General features: G+C 40.4%; 1 protein-coding gene across 1 annotated transcript; it reads left to right on the top strand.

Moving 5' to 3' along the window:
• Positions 1-13,732: 13,732 nt before the first annotated feature.
• On the top strand, positions 13,733-17,039 carry LOC131157244 (growth-regulating factor 3). The gene is made up of 4 exons (XM_058111239.1): positions 13,733-14,220; positions 14,388-14,597; positions 15,374-15,683; positions 16,163-17,039. The coding sequence occupies exons 1-4, from the start codon at positions 13,968-13,970 to the stop codon at positions 16,608-16,610; spliced, it is 1,221 nt and encodes a 406-aa protein (XP_057967222.1). The 5' UTR covers positions 13,733-13,967; the 3' UTR covers positions 16,611-17,039.
• The last annotated feature ends 4,413 nt before the right edge of the window (positions 17,040-21,452 follow it).

The raw sequence follows: 21,452 nt of genomic DNA, 5'->3' as shown, positions 1-21,452 counted from the left end.
AACCGTGGATAATTCCAATGTATTTTCGTTTCCAGTTCCCAAGAAGCTTCCTCAATCTTGTGGTTTCGCCACAATACCTTCACTAATGGTATCTCTTTAGTACGAAGTTTCTGAACTTTATGGTCTAGAACCTGAACAGGTATCTCCTCATACGCTAAAGTATCCCTAATATCTAACACATCATAGCTGATAACATGTGAAGGATCCAAAACGTACCTCCTCAACATGGATACGTGAAACACGTCATGGACTCTCGAAAGTGCTGGAAGTAATGCAATCCTATAGGCTACCAAACCTACTCACTCAAGAATCTCAAATGGTTTGATATACCTCAGGCTCAACTTGCTCTTCCTCCCAAATCTCATCACCTTTTTTATTGGAGTGATACGTAGAAATACCTTACCCCCCACCTCGAACTCTAAATCACAGCGGCGAACATCTGCATAACTCTTCTGCCGACTCTGAGTCAATTTAATCCTCTCCCGAATCAAACCCACCTTCTCAGACGCCTGCTGCACAAGTTCAGGTCCTAACACCCGACGTTTACCAACCTCATCCCAACACAAGGGAGATCGACACCTCCGACCATACAAAGCCTCGAACGGTGCCATCCCTATACTAGCCTGGAAGCTATTGTTATACGCAAACTCTACAAGTGGCATAAACTGTATCCAGCTACCACCAAAGTCTAATACATAAGCTCGCAACATATCTTCCATGATCTGTATCGTCCTCTCTGACTGTCCATCAGTTTGGGGGTGGAACGCTGTACTGAAAGTAAGCTTCATCCCCAATGCTTCCTACAAACTCGTCCAAAATCGAGAAGTAAACCTTAGATCTCGATCTGACACAATGGATACCAGTACTCCGTGCATTCTCACAATCTTATGCACGTACATATCAGCTAGCCTACTCAAAGGATAGCCAACCTTCATCGGTATAAAATGAGTAGATTTCGTCAATTTATCCACGATCACCCAAATAGCATTCTGCCCGTGAAGTGCTAGCGGCAATCTAGTCACAAAATCCATGGAAATATGCTCCCATTTCCACACCAAAATAGGCAAAGGCTGCAACGGCCCTGTCGGCCTCTAATGTTCAGCTTTCACCTGCTGACATGTCAGACACTGCTCCATGAATTGAGCAATCTGCCTTTTCATACCAGACCACCAGAAGGTCTCGCGCAAATCTCATTACATCTTTGTACTACTAGGATGTACTGTATACAAAGAGCGATGCACTTCCTCCAAAATCGTCCTTCTGATCTTGTCATCATTCGGAACACACAGCTTGGTCCCAAACCTCAACACACCTCCTTCAGAGATGTTAAATTCTATAGCTAGTCCCTGCTGTACCTTTTCCATAATCTCAACTAACTCTGCATCCCAAATGGTGGCATGCTATGTTTGAAGAGTTCACTGTATTGGTTAAACATGGCATATGAGAGTTGGTTCCACTACACCCTATAATTAAACCCATTGGCTACAAATGGGTTTTCCGTATCAAACGAAATCCTGATGGTAGTATTTCTCGTTATAAAGCATAGTTAGTGGACAAAGGTTTTCATCAATAGTCTGGTTTTGATTATAATGAGACGTTTAGCCCTGTTATGAAGCCAGTGACTATTCGAGCCGTCCTCTCCATTGTTGTTCAAAAAAATTAGCCTATTCGATAGTTGGATGTTAATAATGCATTTCTAAATGGCCGCCTTTGGGAGGATGTATTCATGGTTCAACCTCCGGGTTTTGTTGATCCTAATCTGTCTTCCTATGTTTGTAGGTTAAAGCGATTTTTGTATAGCTTGAAACACGCACCTCTTTCTTGGTATCAAGAACTGAGTGCTTGTCTTATTTAACACGATTTTTAGTAGTCTAAATATGATTCTTCTCTATTTATCTACACTTGTGCCGACGCTACTCTATATTTTTTGTTATATGTGGATGTTCTCTTAATTATTAGGAGTAACTATGCTACTATTTCTAAGGTTGTTCAATAGCTCAGTCATCGATTTTCTCTTAAGGATGTTGGTCCCTTTCATTATTTTCTTGGTGTTGAGGTGATTTCAGTTACCCGTGGGCTGTTCCTCTCCTAACAAAAGTATATTCGGGATCTTCCTTATCATACTCAGATGGATGGTGCTAAGGCAGTGATGACTCCCCTTGCCACAAAGGATCTTCTTCAACTACACAATGGCTCTTCTTCTACTGATCTGACTTAATACTGCTGATGTCATGCCCCGAACCTCGAACTGGGCCCTAAGGTGTGATTTAGTAACCTCACCTGTCCCTGTATCATACAATTGCCCATGATACCATACAATGCAAGGGTTCGACCCCGTAGGGTTCACGTATACCCTATCCACAATCACATATACCATATATGCAGCAGAAAATTCAACCTAATACATTTATAAAACCATACCAGAGTCTATACAAAACAGGATCTAGTTCCCCAAAAACACATAACAAACCCCGAGTTTCTACATAACCCAAAATGAAAACTCGTCAAAGGACCAGTACTTACACAAGTACTTCTACACAGCTAACCAACCACCATGCTCTTGAATCGCTAGGACACTAGTGTCGGCTACTCAAAGAACCTGAAAAATATTTGTATGATAGGGGTGAGACACCTCTCAGTAAGGGAGAAACAGGTTATATTGGTGTGTGGCACATGAGTGTTATTTCAACAGTAAAACATAAACATTTCACAATTCTAGTATTTTCACAAATAGTTCTAGTATACATCTCACAAAACACCGCAGTCTAGTGTCGTCACACCCTTCGGCCTACGCCAGCCGCATGACACGACGCCTCCGGTAACCTAGCATAGCCTAAGCCTTACAGCGTTCAACCGGTGCAAACATGGTACAAAGTCATACCCTTTGGTGACCAACCGAAATCATAGGTGGTATTGCACACCCTCGGCCTCAAGCCAGATATTGCTACCTATGGTATTATTTCAACACGCCTCATATCTCAGCCTTTAGTTATTAACCAGCATGCTTCGATTGTCCTAAGCCTTCGGTTTTATCCTGATTCGGCATTTTAAAAAAACCTGGAACATTTTGGAACTCACGTTCCTATATCTCATTTCAATTACACACAACCTACGGTAGTTAATCGGCACTCTTTTCCACAAAATACATCATTCACAACCTACGGTAGTTAATCGGCACGCTTTTCTACAAAACATATCATTCATTCAATATATATAAGCTCATTCCACACTTATTTGGGTATACAAACAATCTCATATCAAGTATTCCAAAAATACAATTTAAGATAATCAAAGGTACGGTTATCTCTATATTACAGTTTAACCAAATATATAGTTTTCCAACAAAAATAGAGATGATACCCGAAACCCCAAATTTTTCCAAAAACTGTAAACCCAAAAATTCCGTCATTTCACCAGATAGATTTTCCCAAATAACTAGCCAAAACATTTGTATTATCATAAATCATAGTTTTACCGATTCAGATTACAAAAATAACTGATATAAATAGAAACCCCTTACCTTTCCCGAAAACCAAAACACGAACTAAATGACTCAAAAATAGTGAACCAAGTTCCCAAAACCTAAGAATCGAAGAACAATACTTAAATATATTCACAACTACTACATATCTACCAAACTAGAAATGAAATCGGACTCTTACCTCAATTTTTAAATCAAAACGCAAAAGTCCTCAAAATGAAATTCTGATCCGCTGTAAACATAGAGATTCTCCTCCTAATCCACATGGTAACATCGAATCGTCGATTTGGGTAACAGATAGCCCGTAACCTTAGAGAGAGAGAGAGAGAGAAAGATTCGAGTTCTAGAGAGAGAGAGATAGATTTTGAGATTTCTTAGCAATGAAGCAACAAAATATCCTATTTATAGACCCTTGACCTGATCCAATTCGTCGACGAGACGGCGCCTTCGTGGACGAACCATTCAAGCATTTCATCGATGAACCGATTCCTTCGGCGATGAACCCTATTATGATATTTTACAACTCGTTGGGTATCTTTTCATTGACGAGGCTCTGAATTTCGGCCATGAAGAGTAGAAGGACCTTCGTCGACAAGAACAATAGCTTCGTCGACGAAGTCTGCTAAATTTACCTTTTTACCCTTTTGTTATTTATTAAATTTGAGATTCTCAAGTCAAATTCTTACAACCTCCCCTCCTTACAAAAATTTTGTCCTCGAAATTTGTAATCTTTCACTAGATAAGTCATCATAAACTCAAACACAAACCTGACTCTAGAAAGAGCTGGTGGCCACCCACATAGCAACCCCGTCCCAAATTTATTACATACCTCCACTTATGGTAGAGGAATACCGTGGTTACATACACAGGGTCTCAAGAGTTCACAATATCACAAAACCCTTCCAGAGACTAACCACACATTAATACTCTAAATAGATACATCAAATACTTAGATAAACCGATCATGTATACATTACTCCTTAAAAAAAATGTGGATATTTTTGGTCTATTTCCATCTCTAATTCCCAAGAAGCTTCCTTAACCGCGTGATTCAGCCATAACACTTTCACGAACGGTATCTCCTTGGTACGCAACTTCTAAACCTTTTGGTCTAGAATCTGAACTGGTATCTTTTTATATGCCAAGACATCCCCAATATCTAAAGATTTGTAACTAATCACATGGGATGGATCCGGCACGTACCTTCTCAACATGGATACGTGGAATACATCATGGATCCAAAAGAGCACTAGAGGTAGTGCAATTCTGTCGTTTACCGGACCCACTCGTTCAAGTATCTTGAATGGTCCAATATACCTCGGGCTTAGCTTCCCCTTCTTCCCGAATCTCATCACCCCTTTCATTGGAGCGATTCTCAGGAACATCTTACCCCCTACCTCAAATTCCAACTCATGACGGCGAATATTCACGTAACTCTTCTGACGACTCTGAGCTAATTTAATTCTATCCCTAATCAATCTGACCTTCTCAGAAGTCTGTTGTACAAGTTCAAGACCCAATATCTGCCGTTCCCGGCCTCATTCCAGTACAGAGGCTGACATCTCCGACCATACAATGCCTCGAACGATGTCATACCAATACTAGCTTGGAAGTTATTGTTATAAGCGAACTCCACTAACGATAGGAATTGAATCCAACTACCATCGAAGTCTAACACGCAAACTCGTAACATATCCTTCAAGATCTATATTGTCCTCTCTGACTGTCCATCAGTCTGGGGGTGGAACGTTGTATTGAAAGTAAACTTCGTCCTCAGTGCCTCCTGTGAGCTCTTCCAAAATCAAGAAGTGAACCTTGGGTTTCGATCTAAAACAATGGACACTAGTACCCCATGCATTCTGACTATCTCGTGCACGTATAAATTTGCTAGCCTACTCAAGGAGTAGTTGACCTTCATCGGTACAAAGTGAGTAAATTTGGTCAACCTATCCATGATTACCCATATTGCATTCTGCCAGTGTAGTGCTGGTGGTAACCCGGTGATAAAGTCTATGGAGACGTACTCCCATTTTCACTCCGAAATACTCAATGGCTGCAACGGCCTTGCCGGCCTTTGATGTCTAGGCTTTACCTATTGACACGTCAGGCATTACTCCGCAAATCGAGCAATCTCCCTTTTCATGCCACTCCACCAGAAAGATTCGTATAAATCTTGATACATCTTCGTGCTACTTGGATGTACCGTTTACAAAGAACGATGCGCCTTCTCCAGAATCGTCCTTCTTATCCCCTCGTAATTTGGAACACACATCCTGGTTCCAAATCTCAATACACCTCCCTTAGAGATGTTAAAATTTGTAGTCATCCTATGCTGCACCTTCCCTACAACCTCGACTAACTCCGCATTAGTAGCCTTCGCGGTTTTAATCCTATTTAATAATGTCAGCTAGATTACCAAGCTAGCAATGAAAGCCTAATGATTACCATCCACCAACTCCATGCCAAAGCTTTTAAGATTTCATCTGATATGATGTTGAGCTATCAATGTAGATACTGACTTTCGACTCAACACATCAGCTTCCACATTAACTTTTCCCAGATGATAGCTAATGGTACAATCGTAGTCCTTGATCAGTTCCAACCACCTCCTCTGCCTCATGTTCAACTCCTTCTGCATGAAAAAGTATTTGAGGCTCTTGTGGTTCGTGAAGATCTCGCACTATTCATCATACAAGTAGTGTCTCTAGATCTTCAGCACATATACAACTGCCGCCAACTCCAGATCATGCATGGGGTAATTCTTCTTGTACTCCTTGAGTTGCCGAGAAGCATAATCAATTACTTTCCCCTATTGCATCAACACACATCCCAAACCCTCCAGTGATGCGTCGTTGTAAATCAAAAAAACCGTCGTCCTTAGGTAGGATGGTTAAAACCAGAGCAGTGACCAGTCGGTGTTTCAACTCCTGGAAACTCTGCTTGCACTCGTCAGTCCGATCAAATCTCACACCCTTCCTCATCAATCGTGTCAAGGGGCCAGATAACTTAGAGAATCCCTCCATGAACCGTCAATAATACCCAGCTAGTCCTAGGAAACTCTGAACATCCTGCACGCTCTTCGGTTTCACTCAGTCAACCACTACTTCAATCTTACCTAGATCAACTGAGATACCACCTCCTAACACAACATGGCCAAGAAATGTGACCTGCTTCAACTAGAACTCACATTTCTTCAACTTGGCATACAACTTCTTTTCCCGTAGTACCTGAAGTACCAACCTTAGATGGTTTTCGTGCTCTTCCAAACTCATAGAATACACCGAAATATCATCGATGAATACCACTACGAACTGGTCGAGGTATTCATGGAAAACCCGATTCATCAAATCCATAAATACTGCCGGAGCTTTAGTCAACCCAAAAGGCATGACTAGAAACTCATAGTGACCATACCTGGTTTGAAAAGTGTCTTTACAACATCCTCAATCCTAACTTTCACCTAATGATACTCTGACCGTAGATCAATCTTCAAAAAGACCTGCGTTCCCTGCAGCTGGTCTAACAGATCATCTATACGAGGCAACGAGTATCGGTTCTTCACTGTTACCTTATTGATTTCACGGTAATCAATGCACATTTGCATTAACCCATCATTCTTCCTCACAAACAATACTGAAGGTCCCCAGTGTGAACAACTAGGTCGGATAAAGCCCTTATATAGTAATTCCTGCAACTGCTCCTTCAACTCTCTAAGATCAGTTGGAGCCATTCGGTATGGAGTTTTAGAAATCGGTGCCTTACTTGGCAGTAACTCAATAGCGAACTCCACCTCCCGATTAAGAGGTAAACCAGGTAAGTCTTCCTAGAATACATATGAAAATTCATTAACCACTCGAATATCTTCGAGCTTCAGATCATCCCGAGGTGGTTCCTTCATATAAGTTAGGTACCCCTGACAACCGTACAAGAGTAACCTTCTCGCCTGCATAGCTGACAACATTTGTGGCGTCATATGCACACACGATCCCACGAACTCATATTCCTACTCCCCAAGAGGTTTGAACCCCACCACTCTCCTACGACTATCAATCACCACAAAACTGGAGGATAACCAATCCATCACCAGTATAACATCGAACTCGTACATGTCGTATACTACTAGATTCACCAGTAGCAATCTTCCCTAAATTACCACTGGGCAGTTTCCTAACATCTTCCTACATATCATCACACTTCCAGATAGTGTAGCCACAGAAAACCCCTCATCCATCACTTGGGTTTCAACCCCACACTTTTTCACAAAATTCGTAGATATAAAGGAGTGGGTTGCTCCTAAATCGAATAAAACAACAACTTTATTTAAAAGCAGTAACATGGTACCTGTCACCACGTTGCCAGCGTGTTCTACATCCGCTAGAGTAAATGAGTACATTCTTGCTTGAGCTGTGTTATCCCGAGGCACCTGGTTCTTTCCCTGGTTTTGACTTGGTGTAGGTGTACTAGTTGTTTGCGCACGATAGTCTCGGGCTTTGTGGTCTGTTTTGCCACAATTGTAACAGTTACCCCCAAAGCTGACATTCACCATCATGCCATTTGTGGCACCTAATACAATGCTCGTGAGATTGGTTCTCCTGTAGACCCCACAGTTCTATAACTTGGCGATTACCTAAACTGTAGTTCCTCTTCTTCCATCGCCCTTATCGGGAACCAGTCTGCAAACCAGAAGGTACTGCCCTCTTCTTCTGATCTTGTGCCACCTCATCCTCCAGGAGACCAACCTCAACTACTAGAATAGAAAACTCCTAAATTTGCAGTATTCCCACCAGCCTACGTATGTCCTTCCTTATGCCCTTCTCGAACCTCTGAGCCTTTTCATACTCATTTGAGATCATACACGGCGCAAAGTGTGACAACTCTATTTATTTAGCTGCGTAACTCTACACTGTCAAGGTCCCCTGAATTAGACTCAAGAACTCATCTGCCTTTGCATCACGGACGGAAGCTGGGAAGTATCTCTTGAAAAATGCCTCCTTAAAGCGGCCCCACGTCATCTCCAATGAATCAGTTCTTTACTCCTTAAGCAGACTCACCGCCATCCATCACCTCTTAGCTTCTCTTACTAGCTAAAACGTAGCATAAAGAACTTTCTGCTCGTCGGTGCAATGCAGAACTTTCAGTATCTTTTCTATCTTTTGCACCTAGTTCTCTGCTACAATCGGGTCGGATCCCCAAGTAAACGTCGGAGGATGCATATGGGTGAACTTCTCAATGGTGCAACCCTCAGTTGTAGGTGGGCGCTCTCGTACCCTAACACTTCGCCCGATCTCTTGTATGATATGCTTAGTCAAACCCTGAGGCATGGAAGGTGATCCTTCACTCGCATTCCCCTCTAAACTACTATCCCAGTTGCTATCTTTGGGCTCCATACTGAAAATAGTATAGAAATAGATTAGCATTCCTATATCGTAGTACAATTAACACAATCATTGGAAAATAATCATGTTAAACTCTAGACTCTCAGGCCTAGGTCTGCCCTACCGCACAAACACGAAAACATCAATGGTTTGCCATGATTTTACTGAAATCATCATTCCAGGAAAAGCACAGAACACCGTCAATGAGTCCCTGTATAGCTACAAGACAACCCTCGACCTACTCTACCCATTCCCTACATCCTATACTCTCGTATGTTCACAAAATCATGCCTAACCAAGTCTACAAGAGCTAACAACTGGGTAAGCTCTGATACCAAGCTGTCACACCCCGAACCCTGAACTGGGCCCCAGGGTGTGATTTAGTAACCTCACCTGTCTCTGTATCATACAATCGTCCATGATACCATACAATGCAAGGGTCCGACCCCGTAGGGTTCACATATACCCTATCCACAATCACATATACCATATACGAAAAGAAAAATTCAACCTCATGCATTTATAAAACCATACCAGAGTCTATACAAAACATGATCTAGTTCCCCAAAAACACATAACAAACCCTGAGTGTCTACATAACCCAAAATGATAACTCATCAAAGGACCAGTACTTACACAAGTACTTCTACACAGCTAACCAACCACCACGCTCTTGAACCGCTAGGACGCTAGTGTCGGCTACTCAAAGGACCTGAAAAATATTTGTATGATAGGGGTGAGACACTTCTCGGTAAGGGAGAAACATGTTATATCGGTGTGTGACACATGAGTGTTATTTCAACAATAAAACATAAACATTTCACAATTCCAGTATTTTCACAGACAATTCCAGTATACATCTCAAAAAACATCGCAGTCTAGTGTCATCACACTCTTCGGCCTAAGTCGGCCGCACGACATGGAACCCCCGATAACCTGGCATAGCCTAAGCCCCACAGCATTCAACCGGTGCAAACATGGTACAAACTCATACCCTTCGGTGACCAACCGGAATCATAGATGGTATTGCACACCCTCGGCCTCAAGCCAGATATCACCTCCTACGGTATTATTCCTACACACCTCATATCTCAACCTTCAGTTGTTAATCGGCACGCTTCAATTGTCCTAGGCCTTCGATTTTATCCCGATTCGACATTTTCACAAAACCTAGAACATTTTGGAACTCACGTTTCTATATCTCATTTCAATTACACACAGCCTACGATAGTTAATCGACATGCTTTTCCATAAAATACATCATTCACAGCCTACGGTAGTTAATCAGCATGCTTTTTTACAAAACATATCATTCAATATATATAAGCTCATTCCACACTTATTTGGGTATACAAACAATCTCATATCAGGTATTCCAAAAATACAATTTAAGATAATCAAAGGTACAATCATCTCTATATTACAGTTTAACCAAATATATAGTTTTCCAACAAAAACAGAGATGATACCCGAAACTCCCAGTTTTTTTCAAAAACTGTAAACTCAAAAATCCTGTCATTTCACCTGATAGATTTTCCCAAATAAGTAGCCAAAACATCTATAATATTGTAAATCATAGTTTTACTAATTCAGGTTACAAAAATAATTGATATAAATAGAAACCCCTTACCTTTCCCAAAAACCAAAATATGAACTAAACGGTTTCAAAACAGCGAACTGAGTTCCCAAAACCTAAGAATCGAAGAACAATACTTCAATATATTCAAAACTACTATATAACTACCAAACTAGAAATGAAATCGGACTTTTACCTTGATTTTTTATCAAACCCCAAAAATCCTCAAAATGAAATTTCGATCCACTATAAACGTAGAGATTCTCCTCCTGATCCACATGGTAACGTCGGATCGTCGATTCAGGTAACAGATAGCTTGTAACCCTAGAGAGAGAGAAAGAGATTCGAGTTCTAAAGAGAGAGAGAGATAGATTTTGAGGTTTCTTAGCAATGAGGCAACAAAATATCCTATTTATAGACCCTTGACCCGGTCCAATTCATCGGTGAGACGGCACCTTCGTGGATGAACCATTCAAGCATTTCGTCAACAAACCAGTTCCTTTGGCAACGAACCCTATTCTGATATTTTACAACTCATTCGGTATCTCTTCGTCGACTAGGCTCTGAATTTCGGTAACGAAAAGTAGAAGGACCTTCGTCGATGAGAACAAGGGTTTCGTTCGATGAAGCCTGCTAAATTTACCTTTTTACCTTTTTGTTATTTATTAAATCTGAGATTTTCGGGTTGGGTTCTTACAGCCGAGTTATAGGAGCTCTCTAATATCTCTCTTTAACTCGGCCCGACATTGCCTTCCCGGTCAATAAGCTGACTCAATTCATGCATAAACCATCTTAGCTCCATTGGACCGCTGCCAAACATGTTTTGCGCTACTTGAAGGGCACTCTTCATCATGACATCCTCCTCAAGCGCCTAGGAATCTCACTCTTCAAGGGTTTTATGATGTTGATTGGGTCAGTGATAGAGATACCAAATCCTCTACCTCTGTTCATCTTATTTTTTTGGGTGATTGCCTCATTTCATGGAGCACACACAAGCAGCATGTTGTGGCTCGTTCCTCTACTGAGGAGGAATATCGGGCTCTTACTTCAGCCACCTCCAAACTTGTTTGGATTCACTCGTTGGTTTAGGAACTCGGTGTTCTAGTTACTACGCCCCTATATCTATTTTATGATAATATTGATGCTACCTAATTGAGTCTTAACCCTGTTATGCATTCATAGATAAAGCATATTGCTATTGATCTTTATTTCGTTCGTGATCTAGTTACCAAAGGTTTGCTCCAAGTCTCTCATGTTAGCACCTACAATCGACTTGCAGACCTCTTAACTAAGGCTCTACCCCGTCACAAATTTCACTCTCTATGCTCCAAAATTGGTTTAACTGATGGCATGCCTAACTAGAGAGGGTGTATTAAGGAAATTGTGTCGTTTTCCAGAAAATTGTCGACAGTTTCACTAAACCCCTCAACGGTTGCTTCGATGGTTTGAGAAAGAATGTTTGTTGTGAGAAAACCGTCGACGGTTATGCCTGTTGCTAAATTGTCGAGAATCCTAATAGTTGAATATTTGATAGTTTGCGGTGATATGAGATTTTTCAGTTGTATTTATTGAATATGTGTTTGTATTTTATAGTTTAGAATTTTTTTGATTTAGTACTTAAATACTTTTGAATTTGCATTTGAATTTGTAACAACTATACCTTGTACAAGTCCTATATATAGGACATCTCTACATCAATGAAAGTGTCCTGCATTTTCTTTTCTTTTGTTCTCCCCGTGTAATGTTTTTCTCACTTAATTTTTTTTAATTATACATGTTTGCTAATAATAGACTAGCTTGCAAAAGAAAATATTTGCTACCAGATGAATCAAATTAAACCCTTTGCATGGAGGCTTGAAAAATGATTCGACTAGGGTACAATATAAGGTAGCTAGGCTCCCCCCCCCCCCCCCCCAAAAAAAAAAATAGGGGCTAGCTTGTGTTATGGAACAAAGAGAAACCTTATTTTCCATCCATACTTCTTTCTACATCTTTTATAAAATTACAACGTAAAATTTTCACTTAAAAAAAATTAGGTCCTTGAGAAGGACTATTGTGTTTCTCCCATTAAATTTTGCTGTCCAATTTCACCCTTCGATGGTAAAGCTTAATGGGAGGATTTTGTTGATTTTCCTTTAAAACCTAACTTTCTTTCTAATAGATATTATAAAAATTCTAAACCCCAAGTGCGCACTTAGGCACCATTACTATTGGATTAGGGAATGGAGGACTACAACCAGAGGCTATTGCCTGTTATAGATTTTGCAGACAAACTAGTCAGCCAATCTAATTAATTAAACATGGTTAAGTGCCGCAAATGGATTAGCTATTAATTGATGATTTTATTTAGTGTGGTGAAAAGAAATGAAACTCAGCATAATTTTATATTCCAGCTTCTCATTTTAATTTTCCAATTCATTATATTTGTAATTCATTCCCTGATAATACATCGAGAAGACACCTAGCTAGTCATTCTCTGACACAAAAGCAGCAATATATAGCATAAGAATGGAACTTGAAGGATACGCGTCGGTGATGCATGCATCGGAATAACTTTGGCCTATGGGTGCAGCTTGCATGGCACTGCGTGTCCAGACGAGGAAAGCGAGCTCTTGGCCTGCAAATCAAACTCATCCAAGCTCTCACAGGAAGGAATTAAGCTAGCCATAATCATGCATAAATTAATAAAATTTAAGAAAAAATAACTTTAGAAGGAGATACATGGTGGAATATTATGTATAAAAATATATATGAGATAAAAATGGGAGGGAGTGAGTGGGTGGCTCGTTGGGTAAAGAGCTAGAAAGATGAGAGGTAGCTGCATGTGTTTGTCGGCTCCCCCACATGGCATGCCAAGAAAGGACGCCTCTTTTTCTTTAATCTCTTTTTCCCAAAATCCAAGCGACCTATGTATCTATCTTGCGGCTGAAATAAATGGCGTTGATATAATTTCACTAGTTCAATAAAATTTAAATAAGTCGGCGTTGATGCGAGGTAAATTTAACAAATTTTACTAAATAAAGTAGTAAAATTACATCAGCATTATTTTGAAAAATGTTTTTTCGAAATAGAATATTATTGACGGGAGAAACTGGAATGAATTAACCTTCCTCTCTTGGTTGTTGTTCCCAATTCCCAATTCCAATGCCAAGTGAATAGAACAAAAAGACTACTGCATGCGGCCGGCAGGAGCCTTCCCTCTCCTTCTCCCTCTCTTCATATATAATATTATATATAAATTAATGTTGTAGTTTTTAATTAATTATCTGATTAGTTTCAGGCATCTTTCTCTCAACTGTCTTGTCTGACTGTCTTTTCCCGAACCACCACTACCCTCAAACCCTCTGCTCTACTCTTTCTCTTTCTCTCTGCAAACTACAGGGGGATGCATAGAGCCAACCGAAGCCTCGGAAGCTTTTACAGGCTTTCTCCACGCATTCTCAACTCGCCCAAGCAAAGCAATTAAATACCCACAAACCCAAACCCAAAGCAATCAAACAGCCCTCTCGCTCTCTCTCTCTCTCTCTCTCTCTCTATGGACTTCCACCTGAAGCAATGGAAAAACCAGCTGCAGCATGAGTCAGAGCGACAACCTTCTTCAGCCAAGTCCCCAACACTTATCCATGACCATGACGATGATCAACACCCATCTGAGTCTGGGTCTGCTCTCCCATTGTTTGTACCTTCACCTGCACACCCTCCTGAATATCCCAACCCCAAAATAATCACCCGCAGCTCCTTGTCAGCATTCCCAGATTCAACTCCTCCCCTCACCACATCAGTCCCCAGTAACAACATCGAGCATTCTCATTTCTTTAATTTCCCCTTTTTTCTTTCAATCCCTTTTCCTCTCTATCTTCCATCTTCTGATCAACTTTCTGGGCTTCTTGTTTCACTGTATACTTGTTTTCAATATAGTGATCTTAATTAATTTTGTGGTTGTGGGTTTTTGTAGGGATGGGAGGTTTATTCAGCTTAGCTCAGTGGCAGGAGCTTGAGCTGCAGGCTCTAATCTTTAGGCACATGCTGGCTGGAGCTGCTGTTCCTCCTGAACTCCTTCAGCCTCTTAAGAAGAGCCTTCTGATGAGCAATACTCCCCCACATAATAATAATTACCCCCATCACCCTCTTCAACCCTTTTATCCGCCATGTATCCAACCATCATGTAAGTTCTTTGTGCTTTTTCTCACAAGGCTAGCTTATTTATCAATTATATTTGCTGAACAACAATGTTATTAATTTGCACATATATGTTTTGCTGTTTTATCTTCCTCCTAGACAATTTCTTCTACTTTGTCTTATTGTACTCTAATGGATTCCTGATTTGCTTCCGAAAATGGGGTATGTTAGATATTGTCCAGCGGTTATTTACCCCATTTTTTGTGGTTTTTTGGATTTGAATTTGTTTCAGTGTGAGTTTGGTTAATTCTCATTTAAAATTTAAAACCATTAAACAAATTAAGAAATTCATTTTTTTTTTATTTATAATTAGGATAGTAAGAAGGAAAGATATATCAAACTAATGAATAAAAATTAAACACATTTATTTTCAAATCTTAATTATATTAGAATCAATTTTCATTTTTAATAGAGTTAATATGCATAGGATACAATAAAAATTGAAAATTATTTTTTTATTTTATTTTATTTTCTCAAGCAAAAATGGCATTTCTATCTGTTTGTGAAGATGGGGTTGTACTAACATTGCTCACAGGTCATTTATCTCTTATATTTTTGGATTTTAGTTTGAATGGTACAAAATTGTATTAAGTTATCTTTAAAATCTACACATTCAATTTGAAGGCCTGAAGTGAATGTATGCCCCAAACACAACCTTTATGTTACTGTGCATGTTAATCCATATTCTTCAATCAATCTGTTTTTCTTTGGCGCAACTTTCGAGTTCCATAAGCTGTTGTAAGCATTCAGCAATGCAATCAGGGTACTGGGGAAGAGCTGCAATGGATCCGGAACCTGGCCGGTGCCGGAGAACCGACGGAAAGAAGTGGAGGTGCTCAAGGGACGTGGTAGCTGGGCAGAAGTACTGCGAGCGCCACGTGCACCGTGGCCGCAACCGTTCAAGAAAGCCTGTGGAAACCCCCATAACCGCTACCCATGCTGCTGGTGGTGGAGCAACCCTCAAAACTTCTACCACCATTGTTGCTACACCCTTAACAGCGGTGGCGGCTGGAACTCCTTTCACTCATTCAGGGCCTCATTTGCCTTCCTCTGACCTCCATCTCAACCAAAGGTAATATATATATATGCTCCTGCTCCATCTGGGTTTTGATTACGGAGAGAATGTTTTGACTTCCCATGTTTATAGAATTAGGCAATCCATTGGTGTTAAAAACAGGCATCAATTGCTTGAATATTTTTGGGACAACTATGTTTTTGGGCCATTACAACAGAATGGCAAATTGGCAACTTGGTTTGGCAGATTGGAGCCAAAAATAAAAATAAAAAGAGGAGGAAAAATAGCATAGTTTGTAGGTCATGGATATCAGCTCGGTGGGGCCTTGTTGGGGTTCTGGCAAAGCTGTTTCAAATCTGGGAAAGTGCTTTAGATTCTACAGAAAAATGACCCGGGCCACTCCTTTTGAAAGCACATGCACTCATGCTTGCTTCTGCCATGCCTCTCTGCCCTTTCTTCCTTTACTCATCTTACTTGCTTAATCTGTGGTCCAACAATTTTTTTTTGTTTTTTCCCGTTTTCCTTTTTTCATGTAGATCTTCAGGGTCCCAAAATGATAGAGGTTCCTGCAAACAACAATTTGAGGTCACAGGGAATGCTACTGTTAGATCTAATGGCCAGAAACTGCGTCACTTTTTTGACGACTGGCCTAGATCACCCGAAGATGAATCTGACCATGCCACCCCTGCAGCTTCCACCACCTGCCTCACCATATCAATTCCTGGGAACACTGCATCAGACACCTCTTTGAAACTTTCAACGGGTAACAGAGACGACCAAGACAAGGCCATCCCTGTCGTCGGAGGGGCACGGCAGCTCTTATCGGGTTGGGGTGGAGGATGGGAGGCGAACCAGGTGACTTCAATGGGAGGACCATTGGCGGAGGCGCTAAGATCGCCAGTCCCCAATTTGTCACCCACCAGTGTCCTACATCAGTTGCAGAGATGCACTGCCTCTGAAAGTACTAGCTCTGTTAGCACCTGATGGATTGGATTGTGTTCTTTTCCTTTCTTTTGAGTGTTTAAATGTAAGGAGAGTTTTTCTCATTGTCTTCCCAGGACAGGCTTGATGGGATTGTGTTTTGGGTTAGGAAAGATGATAGTAAGTAAACCGCCAAGGAGATGAATTTATTGTAGCTTTGCTACACTGGTTATACTCCCTCGTCAATGATCAGAGCAAATGACGCCGCACGAAGATTCACGGAGGACAAACTTGACTTATCTGAATGTTAGATTTTTTTTAAAAAAATATTTCCTTTAGTTGATGTAAACCATCATCAAGCGATAATTGTCAAATCATCAAAAACATTAAATCAAATGTGAAAATGCACCTGAATGCATAGTATTTCAAGATGTATCGAATCGTTTAAATGATCTTTCAGATCAACACGTAATGTTCAGAGAATTCTTTTGACGTTCTTTGTGTTCTCTTTGGCGATGGGATGACATAAGAAAAATTTTGGAACCATTCGTGCGATTTGGGGACCATAACCATTATTTATATAATTGTGGATCATGTGTATTTTTATTTTCGCTCATCATAATAAATGGAAATTACCACTAAAGTATTTATATATTAAAGATTCACAACCTATTAGATACATTAAAGTCATTATTAAAATAACTAATCACTTTTAAATAGGACATATTCTTATTAGACAGTTCACAGCACATAATTGTTTAACATATAAGCTCATATTTGAATTTTGATCTAACAATCTTTCACTCGGGTTATATGTGTAACCTCATAATTATGTATTACAAAAATAACCGAATGAGCTCAACTTTGCTGTCATACTGAAATGTATGTATAATCAATTCGGTCCATCAATTATACCAACATAGGATCAAAGCGGCATTTGTTACAATATTCGTAACTCGACCCATTAATGGTCACATATGCCAATACAACTAAATGACATAGATCATGATGTGAATGTGTAGCATGGAAATTTGATGCAATATGATCTTAACATGCTTATTTCCAATTAGTCCACCTTAAACTTTTGTAAGATCAACCAATAATGTCATACCCCGAACCCGGTAATGGGACCCAAGGGTGAAATAGTAACCTAACTTGTCCTTATATCATATAAAATCCATGACACAACACAATGAATGAAGGTACGACCTCGTGGGGTTTCCAGACATCCTATACACATCCATATACAAGAAGGATAAACACAACGGAAATAGTCTTTTATACACATTATGTACCATATTAGAGTATACAAAAGAAACTAGGATCCATAATACAACATAAACCCGAGTGTCGGCCAAAACCATACAAACAACCTAGTCAAATCCTAGTACTTACCTAAGCGCCTCTCACAGTACACCAACCACTACGCTCTCAACACTAGGACGCTAGTTCCGGTTACTTGAAGAACCTGAAAAATATGTACATACAGTAAGGATGAGACATCTCTTAGTAAGGCAAATACAGGTTATATCGGTGTGTGACATTTGAGTGTTATCATGACGCAAAATATACATAGTTAAATACAATTTTAGTATTTTCACAAAACAATTCTAGTACAGGGCATACACGCACACACACATGATCAAGCAACCTGGTAACGTCACACCCTTCGACCTGAAGCCGGCTCGCATTACACGGCATCCCCGGCACATAGCGTTGCCCCAGGCTCCCATGGCATCATATCGGTACAACTGGTGGATCCACACCCTTCGGTGATCAGCCGGTAAGGCTTACGTACTCGGATATAGAGTTGGACACTCTTTCAGTAGTTGAAACAATTTGGAATTCAGTTTCTATTGCATTTCATCAAAACACAACCATGCATGCTCATATAACCAAACAAACTACACCCATTTGGTAATTTAAAATCACGATTTTCCAAACATACACAGTTAAAACAAGTCAAGGCACGGTCATCCCTATAACACAATATATATATCACAATATATTTATGGTTTTTTAACAAAATCAAGGATGCAGCCCAATACCTTTTTTTTTTTTTTTTTTCCAAAACTGTAACATGAAAAACCCATAATTTTACCCGTTAGATTTCCCCAAATGAGTAACCAAAATGCACACAGGACCGTGGATTACAATTCTACCGAGTCTGATTTAAAAAATAATCGATATAACTGAATCCCCTTACCTTTTCCCGAATATCCAAACCCGAGCTCTACGGCCCCTAAATTGCAAACCGAGTTCCGAAAACCTACAAATCACAAAACCAAACATGCTCACAATTCTATAACCTACACAACTACTGGAACAGAATAAAAAATTGAGCCTTACCTCGATTTTGAGCCAAAACCCAAAAATGCCCAAAATGAAGATCTAATCCGTAAAACTTGTAGAGAATCCTTCCTTGATCCTCGTGGTAATATCGGATTTATGATTCTAGCAACATACAACGAAGAAATCTAGAGAGAGAGTGCCCTTCGAGTGAGAGAAAGAGAAAATTTCTAGATTACTTAGTTGAGAAGTAATGAAAATGAATATTTATAGCCATTTGACTCGGCCAACCTCGTCGACGAATGGCGTCTTTGTCGATGAGCCCATGTAGACAGCTCGTCGACGAAACGGTAGCCTCGTCGACAAGCCTAAGATTTCTGGTTGCTCAAAATCTCTCGGCTTCTCCTCATCGACGAGTCCCTGCACTTCGTCGCCGAGCAACAAAAGGCCTTGGTTGATGAACTCTGACTTCGTCAACGAACTTTGCTTAATTACCTTTTTACCCTTCTCTTTATTAATTTAATCCATATAACATGGATCGGGTTCTTATAACCTCCCCTCCTTACAAAAAATTTCATCCTCGAAATTTGCATTCTCTCATTCACAAACTCATTCATACAATCAAATACACACTCAACTCTAGAAAGAAAAAGAAACCGACGACTACTACAACGCAGTACCGTCACAATATATACATACCCTCACTTATGGCGGAGGAATACTATGGTTACATACATAAACTGTCTCAGAAGTTCATAAATACACACTCCCTAAGACTAACCACCTATTCCAATACAAAGTAGGGTAATGTACACATACTCAGAATATCTGTGGATACTTCCGGTGTATTTCTGCTTCCAGTTCCTAAGAAGCTTCTTCAACCTCATGATTCCGTCACAATATCTTTACTAACGGTATATCCTTGGTACGTAACTTCTGAACTTTACGATCCATAATCTGAATAGGTACCTCCTCATACGCTAAAGTATCCCTAAATTCCAAGTCCTCAAAACTAATAACATGCGAAGGATTCAACACGTATCTCCTCAACATGGATACGTGAAACATATCGTGAATCTTCGAGAGTGTTGGGGGTAGTGCAATCCTATAGGCTACCAGACCCACTCGCTTAAGAACCTTGAATGGTCCGATATACCTCGGGCTTAGCTTGCCCTTCTTCCCAAATCTCATCACCCTTTTCATCAGAGCGATCTTCAGAAATACCTTACCCCCCACCTCGACCTCTAACTCATAGCGGCGAACATCTGCGTAATTCAGTAATTCTTCTGCCGACTCTGAGTTGATTTAATTTTATCTCAAATCAAACCCACCTTCTCGGACGCCTGCTGTACGAGTTCAGGTCCTAACACTTGATGTTCACCAACCTTATTCCAATATAGAGGAGATCAACACCTCCGACCATACAAAGCCTCGAATGGTGCCATCCGATACTAAAATGGAAGCTATTGTTATAAGCGAACTCTACCAGTGGCATAAACCTTAACCAGCTACCTTCGAAATCTAACACACAAGCCCATAACATATCCTCCAAGATCTGTATTGTCCTCTCCGACTGTCCATCAGTTTGGGGTGGAATAGTCAAAATCGGAGCAGTAACTAGTCAGTGCTTCAACTCCTGAAAGCACTGCTCGCAATCATTGGTTCATTCAAATGTCACCCCCTTCTTGGTTAATCGAGTCAGAGGCTCAGATAACTTGAAGAAACCCTCCACAAACTGATGATAATAACCTACTAGTCCTAGAAAACTCCAAACCTCTTGCACACTCTTTGGCCTCACCCAATCAACCATTGTTTCGATCTTACTAGGATCAATTGAGATTCTGTCCTTAGACACCACATGGCCTAAGAATGTAATCTGATTCAACCAAAATTCACACTTCTTCAATTTAGCATACAACTTCTTCTCCCTCAGAATCTGCAATACTAATCTCAAATGGTTTTAATGCTCTTCTAAACTCCTCGGGTATACCAGAATATCATTAATAAACACCACTACAAACCGGTCCAGGTACTCATGAAAAATCATGTTCATAAGATCCATGAACACTTCTAGAGCATTCGTCAACCCAAAAGACATGACCAAAAACTCTTAGTGGCCGTATCTAGTTTGGAAAATAGTCTTCGCCACATCTCCAGAACTGACCCTCACTTGATGATACCCTAACCGTAAATTGATCTTCGAAAAGACCTGTATCCCTTGTAACTGGTCAAAGCGATTATCAATACGAGACAAAGGGTAACGGTTCTTCACAGTCACCTTGTTAATCTCACGGTAATCAATGCACATGCACATCGACCCGTCATTCTTCTTTACAAACAAAACTGGAGCTCCTCAAGGCGAAACGCTAGGTCTAATAAAGCCCATGTCCAGTAATTCCTTTAACTGCTCCTTCAACTCTTGAAGTTGTGCTGGAGCTATCCGGTACGGAGCTTTAAAGATCGGTGTCTTGTCAGGAAGCAACTCTATTGCGAACTCCACCTCACGATCCGGAGGTAAACTGGGTAAATCCTCTGGAAACATATCCGAAAATTCACTGACTACTCAAATATCCTCGAGCCTCAACTCATCCAGCAGCGGTTCCCTCACGCAAGCCA

Source organism: Malania oleifera, chromosome 1 (assembly GCF_029873635.1).
Source record: "Malania oleifera isolate guangnan ecotype guangnan chromosome 1, ASM2987363v1, whole genome shotgun sequence".
In the NCBI taxonomy this organism is placed as follows: Eukaryota; Viridiplantae; Streptophyta; class Magnoliopsida; order Santalales; family Ximeniaceae; genus Malania; species Malania oleifera.
The sequence above is the reverse complement of the archived record's forward strand: the minus strand, read 5'-3'. Positions and strand labels throughout refer to the sequence as shown.